The following is a 19,274-nucleotide window of genomic DNA, read 5'->3' as shown; positions in this document are numbered from 1 at the left end:
TGTTCTTTTTCTTCTTCCCCAATCCTTCTTTCTTTCCTTCCTTCTCCTGTTTTTTACTTCTTCTTCACTATTTCATCCACCCTCATGCTTCTGCTCCTGCCCGCTGCATAATGCCCGATTACGTATTTTATAGAAAAAAAAAAAAAAACGCCAAACCGTCAGTTCGAACACAAAACCGGCGATTCGAACCGGAGTTTACGGTTCGGAAAAACCGGTTTCAGTTTTGGTTCGGCGGCAGGTTCGAAACCGATTGGGCTAAGTCTACCCAAATCAATCGAATTTCATTACCTAACCCCGATTCTAATATCGATTCGCTCCCCTTCTGCTTCTCAAACTGACGCCTCTGCTCGACTCTTCTCCATCTATCGCTACTGCATTCGGCTTCATCGTGTTTTAATCTTGAATTGTTGTTGTTGTTGTTGTTGTAAATTTTCAAAGCCGAGGGTTTTTTTCAGTAGCTATCACGATGTGACTGATTTTGCTGGGTATGCTATTAATTTAATTTCATGGAAATTGCTAGTGTTTGTTGTTCAATTTATATTCATTTTATCGAGTGATAGTCGTTATCTTGCCGGTTTGTGATCTATGTTAACCACAGCCTGCCATTCTTACAGTTTAACTATTTCCTATGTTTAGTTCTTGTTGGAAAAGATATTGGTGAAATTGATGATGACGCAATAGAAAAAGGGAATAAACTTACTACAGTCGAAGTTGCTGGGGAAAGGAATGATTCCCTGCCAATTTTAGCTGTATTGCCTCTCTGATTGTAAGTTTATTTTACGTTTATTCATTAACAGTTTATACAATGGATCGACACAAACCTTACCGCATAAATGAATAGAAACTTAATGATGTAGATCGAATTCCAGTATTTCTCCATGGATTTGTAACCTTCCTATCCTTTTTCTGTTTTTAACATTCTAGTGCTTACTATTTGTTGGCATACTTATTGAACAGTTTTTGCTGTTGGATTTTAAATTAGGGAAATTTTTAGTAAGTCAGCACCTGTATCTTCAGAGTTCAGACTTCACAGAAATTGTAATGGCAAACTAGTTTTCTTAGAAATCCATTTCTCAGTCTACAAGTAGAAATCTTTTGTCAACTTATGAGGTGTCATAAAGTAGTTCAAGTCTGTGTTTTGACACTCTGTTTTGATGTTTTGTGGTGATCATTGTGAAAGCCAATGACTCGCAAGATTTCCTTCACCAAATCTGTAGTCTCTTTTGATCTTGACATAAATAATCGATCACTTCCACTATCATCTTCTATTGAATTCTCAGGGACTCTTGTTATTTATGTTTGTGCACAAGATTCATATACATAAACTTGGCTGCTTCATCTGATATATAGAATTATGGATACACATATAGATAGATGTTCATGTATTTCTGTTCTTGTGGATTTGGCTGGCTTTCTTGTAGAACTCGTAGCTCTTCAGTCTCAAGGCGCGCTCACCATCCTGCTAATGGAAAATCCAACATCAAGATTACTTGGGCAACAACCGTCCAAGGATAACCCAACCCATGGTCCACAGATCATGCTTAGCTCGACTGTGAATAAAGGGGGCCCATCTGCTTCGGATGAATTTAAGTATGGATTCCCATCAGCTGGTCTGTCCAGCGTCTCGATGAGATGGTGGGGAAACAAAGGTGCTCCTAAGAATAAGGATCAACAAAATGGTCGTGAAGATGCCAAGGAAACTAAACAACAAAGAGTCGATGAAGATGATAAGGAAACTAAACAAGAAAGTGTCGATGAAGATGATAAGGAAAATAAACAACAAAGAGTCGATGAAGATGATGAGCAAACTAAACAACAGTGTAATGAATCGTTGGATGATGCTGCTAAGTTGTCACAGGAGAATGAAGACGAGAGTGAATGCAAGACAAACGAGACGGATGCAGCAACTCGGTGGGCAAGTTTGAGGAAGAAGGCAGCCGAAGAAGGGCGGCGAGCTCTTAAACTTGGTGTATATAGAGGATACAATGCGAAAACACTCGACAAGGCGAAGAAAATGGTGCTGCTTCAGATATTCAAGACTTCTGTGGGGGATTGAATGTAAGATTTCTGTTGATTAGGTGAATCCATTTCAAAATGTTTTATGGGGAAACAGATGTAATGTTTAATTCTAGTTTTGAATCTGGATTAGATGCTAAACCTAAGACTATGGTTAAGGTTTCTGAGTCATTTTTTTTTAAATAAATAAATAAATAATTACCATGCAACCTCACGATTCTATAAAATATACTCCTTTCCGTCCTAGTTTTATCTACATTTTGTGTCATCGTATTTAACATTAAAAATATTTTTATTTTAGTATTATAAAACACTTATTTTTGTAATTTTTTAAATTTATACTATGTTATGATATAATAATTAATATTTAAATATCACGCAAAAAATTGAATGAGATCTTTATAATAGTTCGCACACCACGTTATTTCAATGTAATACATTTATTGAAGAATTGTACGAAGAAACACATTATTTCAATGCAATACATTTATTGATTACTTGAATAATTATATATAGTCTCTTTGACATATATTTGCAAAATACATGTATGTATGCATGTAATAGTATTATTATTATCATAATTTTTATTATTCACTACTATGCTACTATATATATTCGGTCTTTTTAGTCAGCCATTTTTAAATGAATTGATTTTTGCTTGCGGTATAGAGAACTGAGACGGTATTATTAAAATAATATTTTTTATTTAATAATTAAATTTTATGAGTGAATAATATATATTATATTAATGTCTATGTATATTTAAATGATATTTATGAAAAATTATTTCATTTTTCAAGGATGAGTGAACAGACTGATTGTATTCCTAAATAGTTTTATATGAATATTCAGACAAAGTAGTCCTAGTAATTTGTTTAATTGTCACATTACTATATAAATAAAATCAAATATATTTATTTCTTTTTGCTATAATGATATTATTCATATCATCTACTATGAATGTTGGTATAATTTGAATTCATTTTACTGCCGTGTTGCATGACATAACAAGTTTTTTATTTTTCTTCTTATTAATAGAACCCACAAAATTAAGAATAATTATATATTTTACAATTTATCTATTTATTTTTTCAATAATTTTGTTATATATTATGAGATATAAGGAGCATTTACATTGTCACAAAAATAAAATAAAATATATATATATATATATATAACTTAAAATTAGTCCAAATCGGAACATTCGGCCTATTAGCCCAACAGTCTATGAGGTGAACCTAATGCCCAATTAGGCCTAGCAGTCTAAATAAGCGGCCCAATAAAACTTTCACCACATAGGACCTATATAGCGCAAAATTGAAAATAGCCTAAGGATGTTATTTATTTTTTCTAAATGATTTTTAAATATTAATTATTATATCAAAACCTAGTACAAATTAAAAAAGAAAAAATTACAAAAATACTTTCATTAGTTTCTTATAATATTAATAAAAAAATGTTTGTACGAAAATTATACAAATATAAAAATATTTTTAATGTTAGTACAATTATACAAAAAATAAATGTGACCGGACAAAATAAAAATTATACTCCCTCCGTCCTGGTGCAAGGTTGTCGTTTACTTTTTGCACATGAATTTTTGAATATTAGTATTATAATGGATTGTAGTGAAAAAAAGACGAAAATACCCCTATTAGTATTGTGTAATATAAAAATAATGACATTTGTGTAATATAGTGTAAGTTTGAATGATATTTATTATGTTAGATAGATACTACTAAAATAGAAAATAGTAGTCTTGCTTTGGGACGGACGAAAATGAAAAATGACAACATTTCAATGAGACGGAGGGAATATTGAAATTTAGATTCACATTCAAAATATTATATCAAGATGTTTAATCATTTTGTACAACTATTTTAATTCAATATTTTTACTACTCTCTCTGTCCCATTGAAAGGTTACTAACATAATAAATATATACATGAAAAATTTATTATTTTATATTTTAAATCATTTTCAATAGAAAAAACTATTTATATATTTTAATAAATATATTATTTTTTTAAATCTAACTCTAATAAAAATAAATATTTTTATAACACTTTTACAATTTTCAATAACTAATAACAAAATTTTTTAAACATTTTAAACTCAAAAGAACATAATTGAATATATTAGAAACAAAAATAAAATAGAAATATCCTTAATTGTCATTTTACGTATAAACAGCTAATATCAAATAGTTGTTTTACCGAACATTTTAATACAAAAAGCTAATCGAATCAACTAGTCAAACCAGCTAATTGAATCAGCTAACGGCTATAAGCTGATTGCCAAACACGATCCACAGACAATTGCACACCTTTAAAATTTCATGGTACTCGAATGATCAAATCGATATACTATCTACAATTTCAGATATAATATATTTTTTCTATTTTATTTTTAAATAATTGATTGAATAAAATATTTTACAAGATGAAATAATTATAAAATTCGTAATAATTGTATCCTAAAACAAATTGAAAAATCATTACCAAGTAAATAGAGCCGATCTGACCGATATCTAATTTTATGCAATTCCATAATATATTATAATTATTATTATTATTATTTTATTACATATATTATATGTAATATATAATTTTATATAAATATTTACAGTGTTCAATATATTGTATATACAGTGTATTCATCATTGAATAATCAATCTCAACAGATACCGAAAAATTAATACGTAATTATAATACTTGTTAAATAAAGAAGACTTTTATTTTGAAAATTCTACATACAACGTGGCAGCGGACATGAGAGCCACTTTCTTCGGAAAGCCCGAAATGACCAAATCGCCCTTGATAACCGTTGGAAAAAATGGTAAATTATTTGGCTCGGTCAAAAAGGAAATAAAATTTATGACCAAATACATATTTAGATCAGTATTCCAATAAAAAAATCAAGATTATATTTATATATAAAGGGTGTTTATTTAATATTTCTAATTTGAAATTTGTATATATATATATATATTTTTAATGATATAGGAATCCGCAGCTACTCGAAAGTGCGTAAATCTACAGTCACAGGTTCAACTTTTACGCCATCAGATCATCTCTTACGGGACAAAAATAAACAAATTTTTTTTTTTACTCAAATTTTAATTTATGTGAGTCGATAAAATATATATCATTGTGAGTGAATTATATTTGTATTATTTTTTATATAATACTAATTAAAAAAACATATAAAAAATATAGTTGGGCGAAAATATTTTTATTTTAAAAAAATATTATACTTCCTTTGTCTCGTAAGAAGAGTTTTATATTTTCTACACGGAAATTGTTTAATACTATTATTATATTAATTTATAGTAAAAGATAAAAATACTTTTATTAGTATTATAGTATATATTAATAATGACATTTATCTAATATATTGTAAATTGTACAAAAATTTATTATGTTAAATAGACAATACAATGACTAGAGTATGAAACAATACTCTTATTTTGGAACAAACATAAATAAAAAAATAATACTTCATCCGTCCTATATCTATCTATATATTTGCATTTTTATACAGAGTTTTAGAAATATCAATGTTAGATGTAGTAGAAATAAATGTCAAAAAAGACTAAACTAAATATTATTGTATGATATAAATATAATGATATTTGTATAATATATTATAATTTTAAGGGTATTTGTAATGTTAAGTAAATAGTACAATTACTAAAAAAAAATAAAAATAGATACTTGTCATGTGACGGACCAAAATAAAAAATAAAATAAAATTGATAGATAGTTAAGAGGCAAAAGGGTACTCTTCATTTAAAACAAAGAGAATATTTAATATTTATTAATTTTATAAAATATTTCGTCAATTAATTAATTTTATACTATTACCTATAAGATCAAATTTTCAAAAAAATTATTTAAACAAAAGGCCAAAACAATAATAACGTTGAAAAATAAAATAAAATAATAAAAAAAAATTTTGCATGTGAAAAATAAATGGGTGAAATATATATACATTTAATGCAGTGTAGAAATTTTATGAAATCCTTAATGACAGATGTAAGTTGTTGACTTTTTTCAATTTTGATCATGTATTTGGATTCTCACGGAATTTTGTATTATTGCCATTATTCAAATTCCGACATAATTTTATTTGGACGGAAGTATAATGTTACTTATTCCAAAACAGTTATAAGGATTTGCAGCTTGGGTTGTATCTAAATTTAAAATTTATTTTAAATGTTATTTTCATACTTCCTCCTCCGTTTAATTTCTATTGTCCTAAAGTATATTTGCACAGGTTTTTAGGTGATTATTTTTTTTGTTATGAATGGACAAATTTACTCTTAAGTGTATGGTAGAGATTAAAAGTAATAAATAGATGAAGGGTAAAAATATAAAATTTGTGTTTAAAAAATAAAATAGGACAATAGTTATTGAACGTCTCAAATAGGAAAGTAGGACATTAGTTTGCGGACGGAGAGAGTATAATACTTCATCCGTCCCATAAATAGAGTTTTAATTGGGTTGGACACGAGATTTAAAGAATATTGATATTATATTGGTAGTTGATAAAAAAAAATATGGATAAAATATTTTTTTGCCCCTGTGAGTGTATTAGTGTAAAAAGTAGTGACAATTGTGTAATAAAAATGAAAAAGTAGAGATAGTTTTATGGTGATATAGTTATTTATGGAAATAACACTATTGTTTTTAGACGGACAAAAATGATAAACAAGACTATTGTATTGGAACGGAGAGAATATTTTATATGGAAAGAGTTACAGTGTTAATTTACACATAATATATAAAAATAATATATATTTTTATTACACACAATACGTATTATGCAAGACTATATCATATTTGTTAATTTATGTATTATATTTGTATTATATTAATATAAAAGATATGTTATCAATAATAATATCATATGTTGTTTGTTAATACATTTGATATTGTTCAGTATAATATTCAGTATTGTACCCGCAACTTATTTGATATATATAAATATATAATTATTTAAAGTTTAAACCAAACAAAATCTAAATGACTGAATATTTATGTTTTGGATATGTTATTAGCATTGTAACTTTCTTTCACATTCTTAAGACAATTTAATATTACATGGTATCTAGTATTTACAAATAGTAATATTAATAATTTGTTGAATTCGAAACAATTTAAAATTTTAATATTTTTTTTAAAAAAAAGTTAAGTCAATTCGGATCCAACCAAATTAGCAAAATCTAAAATTTGAATAAAAAAATTCAAAAAAATAAATATAAATTTCTTCATTTATTTGAAATAATATTAAAAAAAAAAAAAACAAGCGCACACACAAGATAAAAACATATTACTATTTTATCTCACAAGTTAACACATTAGTAGGAGGACAAAATAATTAAATTACAACAACAAATATATTATTGGTTTGTTTGTTTAGTGAAATAGTTTGAAAAAATGTTTTTTTATGTGAGATATAAAGATGTACAATTCGATTTCGGTAGTAATATTCCATTTGTGTAAATAATATAAAAATAATGAATGTGTATAATGTATAAATTTTTTTTTTTTTGGAGGAAAATAAATTTTTGGAGAATTGTGTTTTCCACAAAGGATGTGTTCATTTGTAATATTTTATAAAATTTGTACTATTCATTAAAAAAAATTAAAAATATAAAAAACAAACATTTATTTTTTATTTTTTATATTATATAAAAAAATTAATTTTAAAATATTTAAAATATCACATTAATATATGTCTATATGATATCATACAACTATTCAAATTTAATTATTTTATTATTCAAATCTCAAACCAAAATTCAAACTCCAAAACAAACACACCAAAAAAGAACAACCAATAAAATAATTGCGCGGTTGAAGATTATACGAACATAAAATTAAATATTTTATATCACAAAGCAAATTAATTAATTAAGAACAATAAATTTTAATAATGCATAAAATTTTAAATATTCAAATACATTTTATTATTATTATTATTATTATTATTATTATTATTATTATTATTATTTAATCTTAGAGAATTTCTTCAACATTAAATGGGGTAGATGTGCAAAGCAAATCTTAAACTCAAACTAGATACTTTACAACTTTTAAACTTAAAAAACTTCTAAATTAATCAAATACTCATTTCCTAGTGTTAAATACTGACTTCGATATTACAGTTGATATGTGTATTACAAGAGTATCATAGACGGTTTGGAAAAATATGAGACATTTGTATTTATTATTTTTTCAAAAATCTAAGATATTAAAATTTGATTCTCCATTCTCTATATCTTATTTTAAGAAATTTAAGAAGATCGTTACCATTCTTTTTTATGGTGAAAAGTTTCATAAATAGATCTCACATTTCTCGATGCAACCTTTAGTGTATTATTATCATCGAGTCGAATGTTTGACAGTTTTTCTTGCTTATTAATTTTTTTTCTTATAATATTTTTGTTGTTTTAGTCACCACACATGTTAGACAATTTATTTTTAACTTCTTGCAATTGAGTTAATCAATTCAACATTATACATATTTGACAATGTAAGTTTCATTCATTTCAATTTGTATTAAGGATCAACAACCACCACCATGAATATTATCTTATTAATCATATTTAGATTTTTCCAATATTTGTTAATTTTTTTCTTTTCATATTTTCAATCATTTTTCTTAAGTTATCATCGTTATCTTTTATAGAAATCTTCAATAAATTATATATTTTGTACATCTCATAAAGAAATAAATTAAATGTAACATATAAAGATCCATAAATCTTACAAGTTATCTTGTAGAAAATTCTCAAAAAAATCACAATCCTTATTGCTTTTATCTAATCATATTTTTCTAGACATTCTATCGTTAGATTCAAAATCAATTCTATATCGAATTTAGCACACTAAATTTAGAAAAAAGTTTTCTCAAACGTATTTGTTGCTTTCAACATCAAATATGTTGAGTTTCATCCGTGGATAACATTTAAGTACAACAAACTCTTATTTGATATATTTTCTAACTCATAATATTATTTAAACTTAATGAATTAAAATCCTAAGTACCTAACAAATCAATTAATATTTCTAATTTTCTTCACATAAGATGCAATCTCTGTCGAATCATCTTGCACCTCCAAATACATCTAATGTATATATGGTTACAATGTATGATATTTTCTCCCCACTGATTGATAGTTTTAAAAACCAGCGCAACATCATTTGAGGAAACATTATCAATAATAAAAGCATTTCTCAATTATCCAATCAATGTCTCTACTCCTATGATTAGAAATTTGATAAAAATTGATAATTCTTTTGATCAATTTCCAATTATTTCAATATAATGAGTTGTCAAACAAATGTAATTTGCATATTTAAGCAATATCATCAACAAATTCTTTTTAACATCGTACAACTCAAAACAATCACGTGAAATAATATTTTAAAATAAAATTTTAAACTTAGACTAAGTCTTAAACATAAAATATTGAAATATTTCCCTTTCAACAAACTAATAAAAGCAACTCCTCAGTAATAGTCATACGAGCTAAGATATTTTTAACCTCTTCTTGATAAAAAATCTAAATACTAAGACATGAATTTTGTTTAAATTGTCAAATCAATTGCGATTGCTTAAGATCTATACTTGAGATATATTTTTTTGCATCTTTTTCAAATGAACATTAAGTATAGTGGTTTCGTTTTTAAATTCACCGCTTAATATTATTCCGCAATGCACATACTTAGTTTTCTGTGTTATATCTTTATTTATAAAATGTTGAAAATGATTTCAAACACATGATATTTCTTGCATAGTTTCTTATCTTTTTACATTGGGATTCGGTAAGTTCAGAAGTTCCACAACCTCCATTGCATCGTCATCCTGTGTAGTATTTTCAACTGATAGTCCAGGTGCAATAATACTTTCAGATGAATTTTTAAACATTTCAATGTTATTCGATATATACAAGAAAATTATTTTCAAAAAAATTTAGTGAGTTAGCAATACATAAAAAAATATTTGAAGAAAAAAAAAGGCTTATATTATAACTTGTTTTCGAATAATTTATGTGTTGGTGAAGACATTAGTGGTAAAAAATATTTTACCTTTTTCTAAAATATCAATCGTAAAATTATAAAATAACATCATATATCAAAATTTTAATGGAAAGAATACAAACCAATATCAAAACTTAATACAAAATTTGTATAATGAATTAAAAAAAAAAATAAATTAATGGATTAAACAAATAAACAATAGATAGACAAAAGTAATCAATGTAAAATTCGTTTTTATTCAATATTTAAATATACTTATTAAATAAAAAACAAATTCCAATAGTCAAAAGAAGTAAACTACCAATAACCAAAAAATTTAAGATTTATAATGTTTGAAAATAAATAATAAACTCATATAAGCAAAATGAAAGTGGAATCAAGAGTGACTGTCGGATGCGCATAATGACCTTCTCATTGAAAAGCTCAAACTATTAAGAAAACGCATAATTAATTTATATATCCGCGAACGGAAGTCCAAAACACGCCCCCTCAAGTGCATATGCAGGTATGCGAAATTTGTACATGCATATGCCGTAAATGGGGACGGGCGAGACTCGAACTCGAAACTTAGCCTAGTGCTCTGGTATCATATTGAAATATTTGCGAAAAAATATAAACTGCATTATTAACTAAAAAGAAAATTGCAACGTTCATATATAGATGGATACATATGTGAACCCCAAATAACAATATACAAAAATACGCTGACACTCCCTTCAAACTCAAGGTGGTAAAGTAGAAACCAACTTGAGTTTGCTCAATAATGTGGAGAACCGGCCTACGAGGAGGGACTTGGTAAAGAAATCCGCAGTTTGATCATTGCAAAAGATAGGTGATAGGTGAACAGTACTTGCACGAATATTATTATCGAACAAAGTGGCATTCAATCTCAATATGCTTTGTGCGCTCGTGAAAGACATCATTATAAGAGATCTGAATCGTGCTCGTGCTATCACAATAGAGAAAAGTGGAAGAATGCTGAGAAACCCCGAGATCAGTAAGAAGCCGACAAAGCCAACGAAGCCCTGAAGTCGAATATCCAAGGATACGATATTCAGACTCTGCACTGAAGTGAGAAATGAAATTTTACTTTTTAATTACCCAAGTAAAAGTAATGACCTGCGATGGAGTGACGATCAATACCAATTAGCATAAGAGAAGCCAACAAAAAAAAAAAGAAAAACTTAAACTATTAAAAAAATACATCATTAATTTATATATCTGCAAACGAAGTTTCTAACTGTGACAAATCGATGAACAAAAAACAAAACCAACACCACATTTTAAATTATGCATCCAAAACATTAAAAATATGTCTCATATATATATATATATATATTTTGCTATTAACTTGTTTAAATCAAATTCCATTGTCTTGGGTTTGAATTGCTTGACAATTTAATTAGTTTTTTGGGTAAAAATATATTAGGCAATTTTCATTTTTAAAGAAAATATTTTATACTATTTTTTATAAAAAAAAATATAAAAAATTATTTAATTTAGTAATAAAACAATGATAAAACAAAAATCATACGAACAAACCCCCAAACCCTTTTCCAATTTAAGACTAGATTTAAGTAGACTGTCTCATCGATTCCGTAATCAAATTTTATTTTATATGAAAAAAGAAAAGGAAATTATTTCGGTAATAATTTGCATAACAAAAATGTAATCCCATTAATATAAGATTTAAATAAGCACCAAAATATATGTACCTTTATTTTAATTGACTAAAATATCCTCACCATAATTTAAACACAATAAATTGACCCTAAACAATTTAATCATTGCATTACAATTATTGCGTATTTTTATAAGTTTATTTTATTATTAGCTATTATTATATCATCTTTCATTACGAAATACACATTCCATTAATAAACATTGCCATTTTGAGTTTGTTTAAATATAGATATTATTTAATATTAATATTTTTATTTATTTTATAAACTTAAATACTACATCAAAATTAAGAAATTATATTACATTTCAAAAAAATTATTTATGTAATGCCCCTTTTATTATCAGAGCAAATAAGCATTTGTAAATGAATTGATTTTTGTTTTTTACGTGTACTGCGAAAAATTGTGCCAAAAATATAAAATATATTATTTTTATTAAGTATTTTGATTTTTTTTATTTTTCATAATAAATATTTGATTTTTTTTTTTATGTTTTACTTTTTGACTTTTATAAAATATATTTTATATTATTATTATTATTTTTAGGAAATCACAATTGAAAAATAAAATAGTGTAAACAAAACCAATGTGAGAGAGAAATTAATAAGAAAGTATTGGTAATTAATTTTGGTACAATAATAAATATATACTCTTCCACACTAAAAGTACTATTTTCGCCATTTCAGGATATTCCAATATTATTCAATTATAATAAAAGTAAATATATAATAGTATTAAAATAATTTTTAATTTTTACATAAATTATAAATATATCATTATATATATAACTAATAAAATAATATTTTTTTAATCTACTGAAAAAAAAAAAAAACCATTGAAATGGAATTGAGGGAGTACATATATTTTTTCTTAAAACAATTAGGTTGTGTTTGTTTCCAATTTTCATTATTCATATTAATAATCATTTTTATGCATATTTTTTAACAAAAATGAATTATTATTATTATTATTCATAAAATCTCATTATTAAACAATCATAACACAATTTTTTGTATCAAACAAATAAGTGTATTTACTTATGTCATCTCTAACTCATCACTCTATTTTTTGCAGTTGCTACAATACAAATATAGTTCGTCTAGAATACTACTCTGATTATAAACTTCAATTTATACTTTAAAAATTATATTCTCTACGTATTCTTATTTTATATTATTTTATATAATTTTTTATATTTATAAATTACACCATATAAATATAAATATACACTTTACGCTACAAGAATATTCATAAAATATAATTTTTCATTTTGGTAAATTTATGTAAATTTGGTTGAGCAAACGATTAAAAAATAATGATTTTATAATATTAAAGTAAGTAAAAGATAAAATGAGAATATTATATAAAATTTATTAAAAAATTAATGAAAAATATGAGAAAAGTAGAAAAAGTAGTGATAATATTTGAAATGTTCACTCAATCTATTTACAGGTGTCACGATTATCTATAGATATTACAAAAACTACAATATATATTAACAGAATATATATAATATTTTATTTATACATAAAAAGTCAATAATTTAAAATAAAATACTTTTTTCGTCATAATTCAAATTATTTTTTTATCATTTTAGTATGTCTAATTCAAAGTATTCATTTTATTTTTTAATCAAAATAATCATATACTAATACAAAAATACCATCAATTTTTATTTAAATTACAAATATAACATAACATATGCACTTACTTTTTACATAAAATTAAAGGCAGAGATGCCAAAATCTCTTATATAATTCCACTGACTAATAAAATACTACTCCCTCCGTTCACTCATAAAGTATACAATTACTTTGGCGCGGTGTTTAAGAAATAATGATATTTTAATTATAGTGGGTAGTTAAAAATAGTGTAATGACATTTTTCATCTTGCTTTTTGGTGTAAAAGTAACTATGTGATGTAAAGTAAGGGTATTTGTGGAAAAAAGTAAGGTATTTAATGAAATGTTTACTTTATAATTGGACGTCCCAAAATAGAAATATGTATACTTTCTAACTAGACGAGGAAATATTATTTTTTAATTTACTGCAAAAATTCAAAAATCTTCTTTCACAAGGAAAAAGGACAAGGAAGTATTATTTTTTATTTTTTATATTAACGACATAATTTTTATACCTAACATAAATACCAGTCTTACAAAAAATATAATATATACTGATACAATATACTGTAATATATCTTTTGATTTTTTTTTCAGAAATAATGCTATTAATTAATAATATACCGTTAAAGATGTCTTTAAATAAATTAAATAAAAATTTTAAATTATCCTTAACACGTAGTAATAACTATGGCTTTGTTTATACAATATATTTTTAAAATTTTGATACTAATTTTAATTATTTTATTTTTTACTTTTAAAATTCCAAACCTCTATTTTTGGAGCTATAAAATTGCATAACAATCATCTAAAACTTACAATAATTCAACATAGTGTTGAAATTTAATATATTTATATTATTATTATTATTATTATATTATTTTAATATCTTAATATATTTATTATTATTATATATTTACTATTTTAATAAAATAAAAAATAAAAATTATTAATTATATTTAATATTGTAAAATAATTATAAAAAATTAAATTTAAAAATAATAAAAAAACAAAAATTTCGGAATTTTGGATTTAATTTGATTTTTCGGTTCCATTTTAATTAATTTTTATTTTTGACAAAAAAATTCTGAATGCTTACCCTACCTCTGTATATATATGTACTGCTTATTTGAGTCAATTAAGCACCGTAAACAAAGTTCACTAACAACCCCTTAACAAAGCAAAATGGTAATTAATTTAGGTTAAAAGTCGATTCAATAAAAATGATGAGCAGGTTTAACCACTGAATTAAGTGTCTTTTATGCACATTGAATGCCAGCCCATATAGTGGATGCCAAGCAACAATTTTCCATATATATATGTATCTCTCTCTGTGTGTTTATAAGAGAGAGAGAGAAAAAGAAGAGAGAGAGAGCTCCTCATTGTCATTCTCATTATAATGGTCAAACTTCACAGGCCTATGACTCATCATATGACATATACATACACACCCCTCCCTATGTATGCATCTATACAATACTATACATGTGTCAATGTGTGTGTGTTCATATTCATTGCCAGCTATGAACACAATCTATGAAAAATTCACAATCTTGCTTGGCCTTTACTACTACTGTTCATCCCTTTTTGCCTTTTCTCTCTTTCTTTTCCCCTCTCTGGTTTTTCCTCCATTGCAAACCAAGCTTCCTTTTGTTTGTACTATTAATTATTTTTAGTTTTTCTTCACATTTACACACCGCTGTCTCTCTCTCTCTCTCTCTCTCTCTCTCTCTCTCTTTGTCTTTCTATCAAATTCTTTCGTCCCAATAATCCACCCATCCCCTACCCACCCTAAAAATTTTCACCATTTGAGGGGAGATTGGAGGAACAAATCTTCCCAAATGTGAAAGATTAGATTCTTTTTGTCTGGAGAGATTTTAGCTTTGGCATTTGGGACTTTTTTTGGTTTTTGTTTTCTTGAAAAAAATTCTCTTTGGCCCACTTTTGGGTTTTTGGCCATACCCATACCCTTCTGTGTTCTGCTTCCAAACTACTACTCCTCTTTCACCTGCTCAATATCCTTTTGTTTTCCTTATCTTTCCTGGGTTTTCGGTGTTTTTTTATATCTGCATTGTTGTGTCTATGCTGATTGAGTCTCTGTTGAGACCAAAAAGTGCCCTTTTCGTTTCTTTCGGTTCTCAGGGAAGAGGAAGAAGACGAAGAAGAAGAAGAAGACGAAGATCAAGTGGGCAGACTTCGAAACACTTGCCAAAGGTGAGCTTTTTTTATTTTTTATTTATTATTATCTTTCTAATCAGTACTCCCCAGCTTTTAGAAATATTTCAGACCTAGTCTTCGCCGTTTCTTGATTTTGCCCTAATTTTTCACCCTTAAAATTTCTAGATTTGGGTTTGTGCATAAATGTTCAATAATGTAGATCAATAGCTCCCTATTTCTGCCGACAGATTCTTGAAGATAGATATCTCGATCTGTTAGATGGGGCAAAAAAATCCTGCCATACAAGTCCATGTATTATTATCATTATTTGACTTTCTGATGGCTCAACGATTCTTGAAATTAAATGTGCTCTAATTTCTCTGTTCATTTACTGCTGAATCCATTCCCTGGTTTTGTTGCCATTTGCTGTTGATTTGTAATCTAGCAATATCTGAATTACCAAAACGACGTCGTGTGAGTCGATGCTAGTTTGGACAAGTCCTACTATTACATTCAAAGTAACGTTAAAGCCTGACTTTGTTAAAGATTGTGTTTAGTGTGTGTATTGTACAGAGCTCATTGATAATTTGATGTATGTAGGGAGTCTGAAACTCCATGGATTAGTTCTTGTTTGTGGTTGAAGATTCAACACATCTTGTTTACGGGATTTGGTTTCAGAAGATGTCGTCCGGGAGTTTGAACACCGAGTTATCGAAAAAGTATGGTGGATTGAAGCTGTGGGTTCTGATTGGAATATGTGTGGGAGCATTCATAGTTTTAATTTTGGGAATCTTGTCGGTATGGGTCATGTTTAGAAGAAAATCGCGAAGAACATTGGACAAGTACTCGCAGAGCCAAATCCCCAATGTGTCTAAGGAAATTAGAGTCGACAGGGTGGGTGAACAAAGCACGTGTGATCGCCCGGATAGTATGTTCTCGAGCATTAATGATAAAAAATCAAGTGATAAGTATTCTGAGAAGATGCTGGTTCATTTGGGGACGAGTAAATCGAGCGAAGCCGACAACATTAGCCAGTGTAGTTCGATATACCACAATGATAGGACCTACAGCTCGCAGTCGGGAGACGAGGGAAGTTCCGGAAATGCTTGGAAGCAAGGTTCTTCATCGTATGGTCTTGTGATGCCGTCTCCTCTGATTGGTTTGCCGGAAATGTCTCATCTGGGTTGGGGACATTGGTTCACGCTCCGGGACCTTGAAATTGCGACGAGTCGGTTTTCACCCGAGCATGTTATTGGGGAAGGAGGTTACGGCGTTGTTTACCGAGGAAAATTGGTTAATGGGACAGAAGTAGCTGTGAAGAAGCTACTAAATAACCTGTGAGTGTTCTTTTGTATGTTTTCAATTCTGAATTTTTCGATAAGCTTTGTTGTTTTTTGTCGCTCACGACTAATTTTGTTACAGTGGACAAGCGGAGAAAGAGTTTCGGGTTGAAGTAGAAGCCATTGGTCATGTCCGGCATAAGAACCTTGTCCGGCTCCTCGGATATTGCATAGAAGGAGTTCACCGGTTCGCTTTCTTTTACTGTTTTTTTTTTTTTTTAATTTTTTAATGCAGAAGAGATAATTAATTCGTCGACTGTCTCTCTCTCCTTTGAAGATAATTTTTTGATTTTTTATTGAAGAATGTTGGTGTACGAGTATGTAAACAATGGTAATTTGGAACAATGGCTACATGGTGCTATGAGGCAGCGCGGTAGCTTAACATGGGAAGCACGAATGAAGGTTTTGCTCGGCACTGCAAAAGCGTCAGTTCATTTTTGAGCTCTTTCATTTTGAAGCTTAAATCTTGCTATGAAATTTAATGTTCTCCGACTTTGGCATTATAGGCTCGCGTATTTGCACGAATCAATAGAGCCGAAAGTCGTGCATCGCGACATAAAATCGAGCAACATCTTGATTGACAACGACTTCAATGCCAAAGTTTCCGACTTTGGACTGGCTAAGCTATTGGAATCCGGAGAAAGCCATATTACAACGAGAGTGATGGGAACATTCGGGTAGGTGTTTGTTCTTACATGTTTTTGGAATACCATGTTTAGATTTGGAAAAATAGTAGTAGATGTTAAAATTTACTATAAATGCAGATATGTTGCGCCAGAATACGCAAATTCGGGCTTGTTGAATGAAAAAAGTGACATTTATAGCTTCGGCGTTCTACTGCTAGAAGCCATCACGGGAAGAGACCCTGTCGACTACGGACGTCCACCTGATGAGGTAATGAGTTAATTTCATTTATTGTGAAGTAATAAATGATATTGAAAGATAGTATGGCATTCGAGCATGTTTCACGAGCTGTTTAATTGTGAATACGATAGGTGAATGTTGTCGAGTGGCTCAAGATGATGGTGGCTAACCGGAAAGCAGAGGAAGTTGTTGACCCTAACATCGAAGCCCCGCCGACGACACGGGCCTTGAAATGTGCTCTTCTGATAGCCATCAGGTGTGTTGACCACGATTCCGAGAAGCGCCCCAAGATGAGCCAGGTTGTCCGAATGCTGGAAACGGACGAGATTCCTCGTCGCAAGGTGTGCTTCTTCCTTCATAAACCCTAAATTATCCATGTTTTGAAACTAAATCAGTCTCTCTAAATATATATATACATGGGTTTTTATTAGTAGCTATCTTTTTCGACTAATTAGCCTTCATCTTGTGCCAAAGTTTCGAGTCAAATAGACAATGGTTGATAATGATCTGTAGGTCAACCTTAATTATTGTAGGGACATTCGAAACTGATAATTGGCTAAAGTACTTCTTAGCACTTGTCATTTGTTACTGTCTTGAATCGAGATCGTAGACTTATCTATATGAAAGAACTCTAGCAATTAATATATATATGAAGGCTTAGATCTGAAGTTGGTAAGCTTAATTGTTTCAGGACCGGCGGGGGAGGAACAGCCAGACGAGCATTGAAGTGGAGTCGGCAAAGGAGAGTGGTCCGACAGGTGATGTGGAAAGCCAGGGGGAGCAATGGGATAGCCGTGCATCCGAGAGGGACTAACAGATGCGACAGCGAGTAAATATTCTGGCGAGGCGAGGCGACGGATGGGTTGAATTATTGCATTCATCCATTCATCCCCTATGATTTTGGGACAGCTTTGGGATGACAGACAAAAGCCTTTGCTTCCTTCATTCATATTTTCGAAGAGATTCCTCCGAAGGGGATGATGATGATGATATATATATATATATAATTATAATATGGCCCATCCTGTTTGAAATCAACCTATCTCTCTCTTTCTCTGTCATTATATGTATGAGATGACATGTTTTTGGTTGTTGTGTACAGATGAATAGGGCATTGTGTTTGTTTTTGTATTGGATTGGATTGGATTGCATTGCATGCGATGACGATTATGAATCTCCATTTTTACAGTGTTTGCTGTTGTAATGTTTGGCAATTAATTAAGAATTAAAGGGTTTTGGTTTTTTTTTTTTTTTGAGAGAAATGGAGCAATGATTGATTGGTGTTAAGGAGGGAAGATAGAGACAGGGAGGTTTCCTTGAATGTTGGTCACATGGGATGGGAAGGAGATGATGATGATGACGACGATGAGTAAATTGTGGCCTTGGGTGGGTGGGGTAGGCCGTAGGGTATCTATCTATCCTATCTATAGTTCATTTCATTTCCAAGGGGATTTTACTATTTATTGGCACGTTCACTTTCATATAAGATTGCATTATTTTATGTGTTTTACAAACATTTTACTATTTATATATTTTTTTTTC

At 28.4% G+C, this 19,274-nt stretch overlaps 2 protein-coding genes across 3 annotated transcripts; both read left to right on the top strand.

The window, feature by feature from the left end:
- The first annotated feature begins 24 nt into the window (after positions 1 to 24).
- On the top strand, positions 25 to 2,251 carry LOC127266191 (uncharacterized). Of its 2 annotated transcripts, XM_051296355.1 has the most exons (3): positions 145 to 485; positions 637 to 766; positions 1,422 to 2,249. In XM_051296355.1, exon 3 carries the CDS (start codon positions 1,466 to 1,468, stop codon positions 2,054 to 2,056), a length of 591 nt encoding a protein of 196 aa, XP_051152312.1. In that variant the 5' UTR covers positions 145 to 485; positions 637 to 766; positions 1,422 to 1,465; the 3' UTR covers positions 2,057 to 2,249. The 2 variants fall into 2 exon arrangements, with proteins under 2 accessions (XP_051152313.1, XP_051152312.1); XM_051296356.1 differs by lacking the exon at positions 637 to 766 and having other exon boundaries at positions 25 to 485; positions 1,422 to 2,251.
- Positions 2,252 to 14,783: 12,532 nt separating this feature from the next.
- LOC127266015 (probable receptor-like protein kinase At2g42960) lies at positions 14,784 to 18,976 on the top strand. The gene is made up of 8 exons (XM_051296085.1): positions 14,784 to 15,585; positions 16,129 to 16,865; positions 16,951 to 17,055; positions 17,171 to 17,293; positions 17,375 to 17,545; positions 17,633 to 17,762; positions 17,864 to 18,073; positions 18,424 to 18,976. Exons 2-8 carry the CDS (start codon positions 16,210 to 16,212, stop codon positions 18,544 to 18,546), a joined length of 1,518 nt encoding a protein of 505 aa, XP_051152042.1. The 5' UTR covers positions 14,784 to 15,585; positions 16,129 to 16,209; the 3' UTR covers positions 18,547 to 18,976.
- Positions 18,977 to 19,274: the final 298 nt, after the last annotated feature.

The sequence above is a fragment of the Andrographis paniculata genome, unplaced genomic scaffold, assembly GCF_009805555.1.
Source record: "Andrographis paniculata isolate CXL003 unplaced genomic scaffold, ASM980555v1 Contig74END, whole genome shotgun sequence".
Lineage (NCBI taxonomy): Eukaryota > Viridiplantae > Streptophyta > Magnoliopsida > Lamiales > Acanthaceae > Andrographis > Andrographis paniculata.
Note: the sequence above shows the minus strand (reverse complement) of the source record. Positions and strands in the feature narration are given on the sequence as shown.

What these genes read in the sequence shown, in the direction of transcription:
- LOC127266015 (XM_051296085.1), top strand. Translation starts at nt 16,210, where the DNA reads ATGTCGTCCGGGAGTTTGAACACCGAGTTATCGAAAAAGTATGGTGGA. An exon ending in TGCATAGAAGGAGTTCACCG is followed by an intron (nt 17,056 to 17,170) that starts GTTCGCTTTCTT and finishes TTTTTATTGAAG; the next exon opens with AATGTTGGTGTACGAGTATG. An exon ending in ACGGACGTCCACCTGATGAG is followed by an intron (nt 17,763 to 17,863) that starts GTAATGAGTTAA and finishes TGAATACGATAG; the next exon opens with GTGAATGTTGTCGAGTGGCT.
- LOC127266191 (XM_051296356.1), top strand. Translation starts at nt 1,466, where the DNA reads ATGGAAAATCCAACATCAAGATTACTTGGGCAACAACCGTCCAAGGAT.